Raw genomic sequence first — 14,200 nt, forward strand, 5'->3', positions numbered from 1 at the left:
CCAAGAAACTTGACATTCAAAGAAAGGAAGTTCACGTAGAGGCAAACTGGAGGGCTGGATTATTTAGGGAAAAGGAGGATTTTGTGGTAGCGGAATTAGAAAATCACATCCAGAAGACATTTTTTCCTCTGTGTGTGTTTTATTAGGAGAAGGGAAAGAATTGGAAATGGAAATTATAAGGGAACTAATGTATGAAAATAATGATGTCAGACATTCAAGTTAGTAAACTCTCTCATTCAGAAATTTGCACATTACCTTATATGTGAATTACCCATTTTTAAAAATAACTGAAAATCTCTTATTTCTAAGAAAAAATAATACATGCTGAAACTAGAAAGTGTGGAAACACACCAAAAAAAGTGCAAAGAAAAAAAAATCAAATTACCTCTAACCCCAATCCAGAGAAACTCCTGTTAAATGTTGGTGTATAAAATTCCAGCTGGAACCAGACAATTAGGCTTTTTCCAGTCTTTTACTATTAGAAACATTATTATGATGAATACCCTGATACATTCATTTTGAATACTTGTTTGAATAATTTCTTACCATAAGTAGAGTTGTTGGGTAGAATGAGATACACACTTTTTAGAGGCTTTTGATAAATACTGCCAGATTACTCTTCAAACAGTTATACAAATTTGCTCCTCCATAATCAATAACATAATCCACAATCATAACAGAATGCCTCTTTCCCCCCACTTTCTCCCAAATCTTTTGTATTAATTTATATTTAACTAAATACACAGCTGGGGGGAGTTTTTTCCCAAATGTTATTGACCATTGGTATTTCTTCCTTTATGAGTTGCTTGTATACGTCTTTTCCCCATTTTTTTGAAGATGTTCATCTTTTTCTTATTTTTTAAGGGTTTTCAAAATAGTTAGCATATCCAATTTTTATCTGTCACATACATTGCAAATGTTTTATTCACTATTTTCTCTCTTCTGGTGTTTGAATTAATTTCACCATTTAAAAAAATATAGAAACATTAAAAATTTTAAATGTATGTAATAACATATGCCAATATTCATGGTTCCTGCTATGCATGTTATGCTTAGAAAATTCTTCCCCACCCCAAGATTGAGAAATATTCACCTATATTTTCTTAAATTTCTTGCGTTGTTTTATATGTATGTATATACGTGTGATGCAGGAAAACAGATGTGGGGCGTGAGAAGGGCCATGTCCCAGGCTTCGGTTGAGCCCCTGGGACATGCCCGCCATACATGTATGTGTATATATTTTATATATATATCACATTTTGATCCATGTGGATTTTATTTTTGTATGTGAATGGTTAATCAGTTATCCTAGCACAACATTTCGTAATTTGTTTTGAGGACCTTTGTTCAAAGAGAGGCAATTGGTACTGTGATCAGTGAAGTTTGGACCCACTCACATACTATAATGCCTCTGTTAAGAATTAGTAATAATAACCATCAGCAATCTTAATAAGAAATCCTGATTAACTTCAACTGAGGGCTTTATAAATATATTTGAGCATGGAACACTCTCTCGGCAACTCAGCTACTAAATTCAAACCAATATTTATTTCATGTCTATTTTCAAACATACAGAATTATATGAATTTAAAGGTGAGCAAGATATAATCTTGTCCTTCAAGAAGCATAAAATCCAAAGGGAATTGTAGTTCAGTAAGGAGTGTTTTAGAGGGCAGAATATGATACTCCCTGTTGGAAGGGGACGAGGGCAGGGGAAAGGGAAAGGGAAAGGTCAGACGATAGTCCCAGGGACTGGTAGATGGTGCCATGTTGAGTCTGGACTTGCTCAGCTTGGACTGATGGTGGCACACGCAACTGGGGGCAACGGAAGGTATGGAACTAGAGTTTAGGTCAGAAGAACAGAGATACAGAATTGAAGATATCAGCAGAGAGAAGACATAAAGCTCTTAAGGTAGATTAACACTGTGAGCAAGTAGAGCTGAGCCACAGCGGGAGCCGTGGGGTGCGGCTGCCTTCAGCGAGCAGCAAGAAGAGCTAGGGAAAACAAAACCATGATGGTATCAGAGAGGAAGAAGGAGAATCTTGAATAAATTTAGAAGTCCTTGGAATAGAGTGGTTTTACAGGATCATTCTGAGCTATTTTACTAAAAACGAATTGGTAATTTCCTGAGTGAGAAAGTTGGGACAGAGGATTAAGGGACTTGCTCAGGGCACCATCATCAGTTCACCACACATGCGATTCTACTGGAAATGCAGAAGTCAAGAAAGGAAAGAAAATGGCATTTCTACAAATTACATAGAAGAACTACATCATTTATAAATGCAAAGAGTTTAAAATGCACAGCTGTAATTTCAAAATCATCACAACTATATATTGACCCTTCCTCTTTGGAAAAAGAAGAAAAACAGACTAGGGGCAGAAAAAATGGGTGGGGGTGAGGACTCCGTGAACTGGGGCCATCTGAATTTAATGGCCAACTCTCTATAGTTTTGAAGAGTGGTGAGTGTGTAGGAGAGTTTACCAATAATGAGTAAAACCATAAGAACCTCTGAATGTGTTGACAGGGTCACAGAACGCTAGGGTTTGTGAGAAATGTTTGGTCAGCCATAGGCAAAGGAGTCCCGATTCTGATGTGGGAACTGAATATTCAGTTGGCTCACAAATAAAAATATCCTCCTGCTCCAAACTGTTCTCATGGCTTCCATAAGGGCACCTTCTCTGGTCTGTTTCCTTTCTCTTTGATTGCTGCTCTTTGACTCCTTTTTTCTCTTCCCACTCCTTAAATTCCACTTTCATGGTCATGGTTTCCTAATCCCAAGTCTCACCTTTTCTATCTATAGAATCAGTTGCTTAAACTATCTTCAGAAGATATTTTCATCTTATCCCATCTCTGTTCAGTGTCTTCTTTGTCCATAAATAAAACCAACCTCCTCACTCCTCTACTTTTAACTATCACCGTCAATGGAAGCATTTCCTGGGAGTGTGGGATCTCAGACAGGGCTGGTGTCAAGGATGACACTGTTACTGGCAGAGGCTATGGTGGCGGTGGGTGGTACCTCAGCTAAGCCACCACATCCAGTGTATCACCCTGATCCAGCCTCTCTTGCCCAGACACTGGATTATTATTAGTACCTCCAAAGATGATCCTCACGTATCACCAGAATAATTTTTGAAATGAATCCTCAACACCATTCAAGGACTAGCTAACGTTAGTTAAGATTCATTGCTTGCTTACTATATGCTAGTCACTGTTGTAAAAACTATATGCATTAATGAATTGAATCATTATTGACTCCTCTTTAAAGATGGGAAAACTAAGGCAAAAAGAAATGAAATAATTTGCCCAGCTGGTAAGTAGTGGAACCAGGATTCAACCCAGGCCATCTAACTCCTGACATAGTATTTTAAAAAGCTGGGCAGAGAGGGAGGAACACAGTATTCAGAAGAGGGAAACAGTTCACGCAGCACTAAGAGATGGAGCTGGCTGTAAAGCAAGAGGGATGGATGCAGTAAGCAGGTATGGGCAGGAAAGCATCTGCTGGGAAGTGACTTGGTCACTTTGACCCGATTATTCTGCTAGACAGGTCCCCTCCTCCCTCCCTTACATGCCGTCCTTGCTTCCTGCTAGTCCCCTCCTGGAATGCACTTTCTGTCGGGTTCCCCTCTCCACACCCTGTCGAGACCAGGAAAACCCCCTCCGGTCTCCATTACATTCACTTTCCATGACCACTCATCATTACAGTATTTCACTACTCTAATACGTAACTTCACACTGCTTTAGATAGTTACTTAGCAGTTTCATGTGTTTCCTGCTTATTCTTCCAAATCAGTGAAGGCTCATTAAGTCAGGGACCAGGTATGGCATTTCGTTAGTCCCCCTTCCCATCCTCCACCATCCCTTCATAAAGCTGACCACATAAGAAATACTTAATGAATACGTGTTTACTCAAATCCTGTTATTGTGGGAAACCTTCTAAGTGACCTTCGCGTGAATAATTTCTTAATCTTTAACTTTCTATTTGTATGTGGTACACAATGGAGATCCATTGTTCTAAACTGCATTCAGAACTTCTGTTTACTAAGTATGGTTTGAATTATTTCATGCAGACAGGAAAAAGATTGTTGGCTTCGAGAAAACATTTTTTATAACATTACTATTGGCAACTCATGGTGACATGGAACTACTTCTTTATTTTGGCTGAACTTTGAACACAGATTCAAGTTCCCCAGATTTCTTTTAAAGTCAGCTTTACTCTCATGCAAACTTCCTAAGGTTGCCAGCTCAATCTCTCAGGGTGAAGCAGAAATGCCCATATGTCCAGAAAAGTGATCTAGCTCAAAGTCCAAAATCTGTGTTCGTTTTCCTGCTTCTAGTTAAAATGTTCTGCAAGTGGCAAATCTAGCATTTCCAAATATTCACCATATGTATAAGCCCGAGCAAATCAAACAATTTTCCACTGTAATTGGGTAATAATATGGGTCCACCTTCTGTCCTATGTTTAGGCTTGCAGTGGGAGCAGTAGCAGACAAATACAGCATCATTCCAGAATGCACAGCACACAGCACCCAGAATCCTCTACTTGCCCATGGTTGCCCCATCTTTTCCATGTCTTTGAAACACTCATCAAGGAAGTTTCTTTTCTTAATGATGATAAATTCTCATATTCTAACCTCATAAATTTTGTCTTCCAAGTAGGTTTCAAACAGGAAGTAAATAAACCATTTTTAACATTCATTTGTACCTCCTACACCACCTAATTCCACTGCTTTGAACCCGATAACTCAGTAAATTTAATTGATTCATGATCAAGTCAACAAAAGCTTAAGAGGCTTTTTCCATCAGAGATTGCAGGGGGGGTTTTGGTATTCCATATTCAGAGGATGTGACCATCCTTTATTTATTCATAAATTTTACTTATAAATATTTATCCTATAATTTAGTCAGAGGTTTACCTGGACTATAAAAAAATGTTAATAGAAAGCTAGATAGAAGATTCTACTATAGATGTTTAATTTTTCAAATATATTTTTTAAATTACTGAACTTTAAAAAGCTTTTGCCCCAGGCTTAGTTCCATCTCAGACAGCTTTTCTCCTTAAACCAGTGCAAGGCCAACTGGACATTATCTAAAGAGCATCCTTACTGATAAGTTGTGGGGTTTACAAATAAGGTAGTACTTCTTCCCTGTGTCTGATAATTAAGTCCCTAACAGCAACACAGACAATGACCTTGAAGTCTGTTCACATCAAGAAGCTAGGACACCGGCCAGTGGGATTCCATTCCATGCTGTGTACACCAGGCAGCTGGCTTGGTCCTATTCCCCATCCCTCTTCTCTTCCCTTCTCTTCTCTTCTCTTCTCTTCTCTCTCCTCTCCATCCCTCCCCTCCCTTCCACCCCATCTCTCTTTCTCTTCCTTCTTTATTTCATTCATCAAGTATCCATTAACGTTTACTCTACCCTGTATCGGGCAATGAAGGCACAATGTTAGAGCTTATGGTTGAATAAAGAGATGACTGTCCATAAAATGATCACAAATTGTGATTAGTTCTATGAATTCTGCCCTTCTCTCCCCTCAGGTTCTCTCAAATCGCCCACCTCCTTGGTCGCCATCACCTGGGTTAAGGCTGGCTTCATCTGTCACATCCCTGGCTGTACTTGATCTCTCTAGGCTTCCCCATCCCTGTTTCTTCTTGCTGATAATTTTCCATTAAGCATCTCCTTAGTAAACCACATCAGAAAACTTACTCATTAAAGAAGGTTTCCATTGTTGGCAGTGTACTTACTATATTCTTCTAAGGCAGGAAAGTATTTTATTCACATTTTTAACAGCAAGGGATGATTTGAATCAGTTTTATTTCATAAAGCTTGATGTTGGCAAGGGTGTGGAAAAAAACAGAAATTCTAATTCAGTGTTACTGAGACTGTAAAATGTGGGGGACTCATTGGCATTATCTACCATAATTTAAAATATCCATGCTCCACGACCCGGTAGACGCTTTTCCTGGGCTTACTTACACAAGCTGTGCAAAGAATTATGTAGAAGAATGTTCACTGCATCTGTTATAATAAAAATCTAAAACAACAAAAGGTCCATCAGTGTGGGATTTGAGAAATAAACAATGGTTCAATCATGGACAGGGCTACTTGCTAAATAAAAACACTGAGATAAATCAGTATGGACTGACAGTGGAAAGGTGTTTGCAATGTATTTTTAAGTGAAGAAAATCAAGGTCTAGAACAATATAATAGTGCAAGCCTATTTCTGAAAAAAAAAATCAAAAATAGCAGTTCTGAAAGAATATGTGAATAGTAGCCATCTCTGGGTGGTGGGATGTGTGGGAACATTCATTTCCTGATGTTTTTACCTGTTATGTTTGAACCGTCACAGTGAGCATGTATTATCTTGTTAAATAAGTCATTATGTCTATATGATATTTTTAGAAATTGATTTATAGTAGCATTTTCCTCCTTATTCCCTCCCCTTTATTTGAGCAGTTTCTGTCCTTCATTTCTTCAAGGAATGTAACAAAAAATAAAAATAGCCTTTCCAGTCTTTCTGGGTGTTATGTTCCAAAAGCATAAGCCCTTGGGGAAGGAAATTTATTATGTGCATGAACAAAATGTTTTATTCGGCAGCAAGGGGAAGGCAGAGTCTCCTCCAGACTAGAAAAAGATGCCACTTGCCTGAGGTGCTGAGGGAGAGTGCGGGAGGTCATCAGAGGGAGAAAGAGATCTTTTGAGTTTCTAGTGCAGAAATAACCCACACACTGTTCTCAGTGGCTAGCAAGTGGGGCAGGGGACAGTGGAAAGAATAGGTAAGATTCCAGAAAACAGCTGCCTGTATCGAGGCCAGGAGTTACAACTCAGATGCCTACAGGGGCCAGGTAGGTGACAGCAGTGAGGGGCGACAAATGGTTATAAAGAAATAACGAAAACAGACACAGAAAACAAACTTGAGGCTACCAAAGCAGACAGGGAGGGATAAGTTAGGAGCTTGGGATTAGCAGATGCAAGCCAAGGACTGTAGGCAGCCTCTAGAATCTGCAAAAGGCAAGAAAATGTATTCTCTCCCAGAGCCTCCTGAAAGAACACAGGCACGCCAACAGCTTGATTTTAGCCCCATGAAACCACAGTTGAGCTTCTGACCTCCAGACGTGTTAAGATAATACATTTGCATTGTTTTAAGCTTCTGAGTTTGTAGCAATATGTTACAGCAGCAAGAGATAACTTACACATACCTGAGGACAGGGATTGGCTGTGCGTCCTGTGTGGGACCTTATGAAGTGTCTTGCGCAGAGCACTCAAAAAATGCTAACACAGTTGAATTCTCTGCCTCTCAAATAGAAGCCCAAGAAATTGAAAGACAGCAAACTGGACTTAAAATATGGTTTGGTCAACAGGAGTCTGGCAGGATTGTGTTTTGGTTTAAAAATGTATTATCCAGGTTTTTGCCCTTGTCCTGCTTTCCCACCCAGACTGAAGGCTTTCTTTGTACCCGGCTCTCAGGGTATGGGTGACACAGCCGGAAAAACAAAGACTCTTTTCAGCACCTGGTTTTTGAGCACCCAGGGAGACCCTCATTTAGCTGTAAGACAGGCAATGAGGGGAAACGGAGTTTTTAAAATTTAAACACACACACACACATTCCTTTGAAATATTAAGAGCCACAACCTGGCCAAATTAGAGCATGGAATTTATACCATGAACCATGGAACAGAAGAAATGTGTAATTATGTAAGACCAATTCCCACCAAAAAGAGAGGCATTTCACAAATAGAAAGGCAAGAGAAATTCCTAGACTCTGAGACTCGGGCTCAGCCGCATTGGATCTCTGAGAAATGCCGGTGCCTTGCACTCTGCCGGAAACAGGAATGGGAAGAACAGGGGCAGCTACAGATAAGTTTGGGAGACCTAGAGCAGAAAGGACAGTTGAGATAAAGCAGATGCAGAAACATGGCCCTGAGGGCAGCTGGCAAAGCTGCAGACATGCGCAACAGACACTATGTGTATTGCTAGGACCAGACCAGGTGACGCCGTTCACCTGGACAAAGCGTGACGAGTGGTGCCTGTACCCTGTCCCAGTGCCAAACATTACAGAAGCACCCTCACCCCCAACCTCATCCTCATCCTTCACGTGATGGGGCAAACTTGGATTTTTGCCTCAGTATTTAATCCAAAGAGACTGCTTGATCAAGTGACCCTGATGTGATGATATGAAGCCTTCCCACCATTGGCAGAATTGTGTGATGCAGAGTGAAGTAATTTCAGTTATGGAGAGACATAAACAAGTGTATCTCTTCACATTGAAAACTTATAGCCTGATAAAAATTTATACCAACAAATGACTTGAGGCAGAGCTGAAATGGAAACTATTATTGGAGTGACACCCAATCTTCGTGAACATTTGTTTTTATCCACTACAGTTTAAAGAAATAATTCCATTTTATGACTTTGTACTTAAAGCATTTTTTTTCTTAAAAAAAGATTTTACAGTGGTTTAACAATGGTTTTCTCTTTGAGGCCAAGGTAAAATTAGATTTTCCAGATCAATTCTACTTTTAACGTGCACATTTTATCACAGGAGTCTTTCTCCCTTTTTCAAACATGAGTTGATCGTTAAAAGCCCCATCTTCCATCCCATATCCTGGAAAACATCCTTGATACAGAAGGAAGATAAAAATCCAGATTCACTCAGGGAAAGAACCCCACAATAATTTATTTTTATGGTGGATCAGCATAGTGTAGTGGAAAAGTCACAAATCCAGGAGTCAGGAGACATGGTCTCTTGGCTCCCAGTAGGGGAGTCTAGTCTCTGGGTGGGAGTTCCATCAACTCATTCATACTCTGTTTTCTTGTCCCCCCTTTGTAAACTGTGCAGGTAGAAAAGATCTCCAAGGCAGTGCTCCTCACACTTTCACGTGTGGATTTTGTCAAAGGGCGCAGATCCCAGGAGGGCCTGGCATCCTGCATCTAACCAGCTCCCAGGTCAGGCCGATGGTGTCCCTCCTCCACCCACACTTTAAGTATCAAAGCTACAAAGGATACAGCCCACATCTCAAAATTTTTTATTTCATTAAATCAGGTATGTGTTCAGAGTACTGTCGTCTGTTCCCATTCTGAATAATACATTTTGGACAACTAAAAAAGGCCCACGGTGTTCAAGTTTTAAGAGAAGCAGGGATTGGGATCACTGTGAAGGACTGCAGAGCACTAAAAACAAATACATAAACACGCACCTTTTTTCTCTATCCCAGGATTTCCAGTCTGAGCTGCACGATAATAGCACCTGGGGTGCTTTCAAAACCTACCAATGCACCAGAACTTAATTGGTCTGGGAAGGGGCCCAGTTAGCAGGTATTTCTCAAAATCTCTGCTCTACTTGTGATTCTAATGTGCAGTGAAGGTGGAGAACCATGGCAGGCCAGCCTCTCCAACAATGAAAGCACTCCAGGTATAGCCAAGATGTTTTTCATCCTCCCCACAGCTGTTACCCATTAACTCCGAGCATCCTTGTGGAAAACTTGGTTAAATTACACAACTCGCATAAACATTTCTGTTATGAACTTGTAATTCAATAAGACCTCTCAGCAAGTAGATGATGCAGTGAACCTAGTTTTGTTTGGTCCTTTTTAGGAAAAATTAAAGTTATCAAATGATAATGCCTGCTGTGGCTCTAGGAAGTACACTGGATTTAAGGGAGATTTTGTCCATTTTCTCCTTTGCTCGGCTCAACTTTAACCAGCCAAGTTGGCAGAAGCCAGCAGAGGCAGTCAAATTTCCTGAAGGTTCAGATGTCAGCAGAACAATTCCTTCCCAGGGAACAAGTCTTTCTAGAAGGTCACAGTGGTTGAGAAGCCAGACTGTGAGTTGGAATTCTAGGCTCCACCATTTTCTAATTATAGGACCCTGGGCACTTTACTTAACACCTGAGTGTCCTTAAGGGTAAAATGTGATGATTAGGTTATGAAGATTAAAATGAGTTAATGTGTGTACAGTGCCTTTTGTACAATGCTTGTTATATAGTAACTTATTAATGTTATCACTCACCCTATGAGATTAGAAGTGGGGTAGTACTATTTCCTCCCTTAAAATTACATTTTAACATTACCTCAAGAGTAGTGTGGCAGCTGGCAGGGCTGAGAGAGTCCTAGAACCAGCAAGTTAAGTTGTGGCAGACCTTGGAGGCCAGGCCAGAGAGCCTAGATTAATCTTGCTGGCGACATAGAGCCATTGGAAATGTTTGCACCAGAGAATGATGTGATTGTTTTTCTGTTTTAAAACAGACCAGGGCAGCATTCAAATGGGGTATGCAAGTATCTCACCTCTTCTTCAGCCGCCAGGATTTTTCTGCCCTACTTCTACAGGATTTGTATTTGCAACTCGTGGTCTTCCTAAGGCAGGGAATGGCTCTCAATCCATCGACATTTCCATGTCTGCCCCAAGAGGATGACAGTTGAACAAAACCTTGACGCCCCAGTGTACATTCTGACAACTCCCAGTCAGCTACAGCCCGGGAGTAATTTTATTTTCCCCTTAAATCTTTAAACAGATATTTGTATCACCTAAGGCGCTTTGGAGACTTACATTCCAGCCCTCCCACCCCTCCGTACTTCCCCCTCAACTCCCCCCGACCCCCAGCAAAACCCAAGTCAAAGTAAAAGAGCAAGGTAGCTGGGAATAACGTCGTGGACGTTGCTGGGGCCGCTGAGGCTCTCCAGGTACTATAGGGATTTCATGTAATTGACTGGAGTTGCTAGCCTGCTCTCAAGTAGCTCATGGGTTTAGGGTCCAGGCGTTTACACCTGAGACTTGGGGCCTGGCCAGATATAATGCAGAATGTGAACATTTGTACAGCCTGAGAAGTTTGCCCAAATCATCTCCCATATGTTAAAACCAGAGGATGTAAAATTAGGCAGCTTGACTCCAGCCTTCTATTTAAGAAAAGGACAAAACACTCTTAAATAAAATATATTCCTTCCAACTCAGTAGTGGGAGGTATTTGGGAAGCAGAGTTGAAGTGATATGACTTCTCAACCTAGTTCTTTTCCTGACTTGGGGAGAATTACCTAACACTTAAAATCTCTGTTCTCCCCCAAAGAAGTGGTAACACCAAATTCTCAATCCCCTAGATGTGCAAAAGTTCAACAAATGCTTGTTGAGTGCTTATCATGTGCTAGCCCTGTGTTTTAGTCAGTCAATCCTCATCATAACTCTATTGACTAAATAATATCATTAACCCCATTTAGCAGATGATACTGAAGCAGAGAGGTTAAGTAACCTGCCCAAAGCCACAGAGCTTAAAAATAGAGGAGCCAGGATTCAAACTTGGAATCGAGAGTCTGTGTGGCTGTAATAAAAGGCAGTCACTGCCCTGAACGAGCTGAGAGCCTAGTGCAAACATGCTTACGGTGCAGGTGCATCTGCGGGCAATCAAGAGGACAGCACTATTGAGGGAGAGAGAAGACACGGTTGCCAGGGTCAAAAAGGCTTCTAAGAAGAGTGGGGTTGGATATGGGGCGAAACAGTGAGTGCATATCGTTTCACCCAGCAGAGGGAGTGAAGACATTCTAGGCAGAGGAGACAAGTGTCAACAAGAGCATGAAGGCAAATACCAGGCATATTTGGAGAGCGGCCTCACTGGGCTTTGGTAAAGAAGTGTGACAGAGGCTGTGGAGATAGACTCCCCCGAAGCCGAGGGAAGTAGTGAGAGTCTTAACCAGCTGATTGTTGGAGGAAGAGAAAGTAGGAAAGTTTGAGACATTACTGAGGAAGACTGTCTAATTTAACTTTGCTTTGGGGCTGTCTAGCCCGATATCTGGCACGTACTTAACTTTAAAATCATGTTTGTTGAATGAATAAAGGGGAGAAAGTGTCAAATAAAACCAACCGTGAGAGTGGAAGTAGACCAAGTATAAATAATTCAATACATTCTCTAAAAGTACTTTGAGGTTTCACACATGAGTAAATGGTGGGTCTGTGAACTTAAATGGAGAAGTCAAGAAGACAAACTGGTTTGGAGGAATGCCAGTCCACCCCGCAGGGTTCCGGCAAAGGTGAAGTCAAGTGAGGTCAGTACAGTGCCTCTACAGCTCTATCTGAACCATGCATGTCTGCATTCATTTATTCACTGAACATGTCAGAGCATTCTTTGTGCCCTGTATTCCCCCAACAAATATTTCATGAACATCTATAACCTGTGCTATAGGGATGACTATAACAGAATATTTGTCTGAGATACTATCTAGTGGTCGAGGTAGAAATGAAACAAAGTAATAATAACAATAGCCAATGTTATTGAATATTTACTGTACGCCTGGCAAATGTATTTTGTGTACTGACTCATTTTATCTTCACCCTTTATTTTCCTCTTAGCAATCTTATGAGGCACGGATTACTACTACTTGTGGTAGAGAGAATCCTGGCACCTCACAGGTGCCTATTTCCTGATCTCCAGAACCTGGGGATATGTTATACTATATGGTAAAGGAGAACGAAGCTGCAAATAGAATTAAGGTTGCTAATCAGCTCACGATGAGACAGGGAGAGACGCCGGATTCCCCAGGTGAGTCCACTGTAATCACAAGGGTCTTTCAATTAAGCCAAAGAGAGGCTGGGAGGCCGAAAAGGAGGCGCAGTCAGAAGGAGGTAAGATAATGGACGCTAGTCTCAACCTGCCCTTGCTCGCCTTGAAGGTGGGAGCGGGTGACGACTCGAAATGCAAACAGCCCCGAGAAGCTAGAGAATGCCAAGAAACAGACTTTCCCTTAGTACTTCCAGAAGGAGCCAGGCTTGCTGACGTATTGATATTTCCTCTCTGTAAAGGACCTATTTTGGACTTCTGACCTCCAGAAATGTAAGACGATACATTTTTCTTGCTTTAAGCCACTAAGTTTATGGTATTGTTATAGCAGCAATAGAAAACTAATATGCTATTCTACATGGTTTATTTAATAAAAATGTATAAATTTATTTTAGAGATAAGGAAGCAGAGGCACAGAAATATTGAGTTGCTTGTCCAAATTTTGATTATTTAACATTGTTCTTGAGGACTTCCTGGTTTTTCTCCTACCTCTCTGGCCGCTTTTTCCTCAGGCTCTCTGCGAGAGGAGTTCCTTTACTCCTGTTCAATCTCTACATGGTAGTGCTTCTCAGGGATTTCACCTAGATACACTCTCTTTCTCTTTGAATTCCTTTTCCTAGGTGATGTCATCCATTCCCAGAGTTTTAAATACTGTTTATAACCTGATTACTCCCTAATGATATTTCTAACCGGGACCCCTCTTATAAGCTCCACATTAGTAACTTTGTCATCTGTCAACTCGACATCTTTTTTTGGATAGCATACAAACATGTCAAACCTAACATGTTCAAAACAGGATCAATGCCTCCCACAAAACCGGTTCCCACTCCTACATTCAATAATGTTTAGCTTAAGTCAAAAAGAAGAGTCTTAGCTTCATTTCTCTTTCCCTTAACCTCCATGTTCATCCCACCAGCAATCCACCAGTTTTTGTCTGCTTCCACTACTGCCAACCAAGGCCAAGCTACCATCATTTTTCATCCCCAGAACCAGAGTAGCTTCCCTTCAGTCTCTGCTTCTATCCTTGTTCCTCTGTGGATCTATCTTCCTCATCACAGTGAGAGGGGCCTTCTTAGACTGTAAATCAGACTTTGCTCAGTCTCTGCTTAACACCCTTACATGGCTTTCCGTTGTATTTAGAATAAGATCCCAACTCTGTGACTGGTGAGGCCCTGCCCAGTCCAGCTCCTTCCCACCTTGCCAGCCTTCCCTGCTACCACTGCCCGTCATTCATTCACCTTTTTCCAGCCAGCAGGGACTTCTCGCAGCTGCTCAACCCTGGAAGTTCTTTCCTGCCTTACGGTCTTTGTATCTATGGCTTCCCGTTGGTGGGGTTCACATGCACGCCCGTGCACACAAGCACCTTTCATCTATTACTCATTCCTCCATTTTCTAGCTTAACTCTTTCCTCCTCAGAAAGATCAATGCCAAACCGTGCTATCTGAAGTATTTTTACTCTGCCACCCAACCCCTCCCCAGTCTGATTCTCCATCCCAGCCCCCACTTGTTTCCTTTTAAGGCTTTATTACAGCTTGCTAATTGTCATTTTGGTTTACTTGTTTGGTGTTTTTTTGTTTGTTTGTTTGTTTTTTGGCTTTTGTAGAATGTAAGTTCCGTAAAGGCAGAAACTGTCTGTCTTGCTTACCAGTGTAACCCC

The 14,200-nt window shown here is 41.2% G+C and overlaps 1 protein-coding gene across 5 annotated transcripts in view; it reads left to right on the forward strand.

The window, feature by feature from the left end:
* PTGER2 (prostaglandin E receptor 2) overlaps window positions 1-14,200 on the forward strand; it is a 99,839-nt gene that overhangs the window by 58,014 nt on the left and 27,625 nt on the right. For 3 of the 5 annotated variants that reach the window (XM_032482044.1, XM_032482045.1, XM_032482047.1), the window contains exons 2-3: window positions 8,842-9,045; window positions 12,336-12,525. In XM_032482044.1, the coding sequence (XP_032337935.1) occupies window positions 8,842-8,937 (96 nt within the window). In that variant the 3' untranslated portion in view covers window positions 8,938-9,045; window positions 12,336-12,525. Of the gene's footprint in view, window positions 1-8,841; window positions 9,046-12,335; window positions 12,766-14,200 lie in introns of those variants that run through there. The other 2 variants (XM_032482048.1, XM_032482046.1) reach the window with 2 other exon arrangements.

Source organism: Camelus ferus, chromosome 6 (genome assembly GCF_009834535.1).
Source record: "Camelus ferus isolate YT-003-E chromosome 6, BCGSAC_Cfer_1.0, whole genome shotgun sequence".
Lineage (NCBI taxonomy): Eukaryota > Metazoa > Chordata > Mammalia > Artiodactyla > Camelidae > Camelus > Camelus ferus.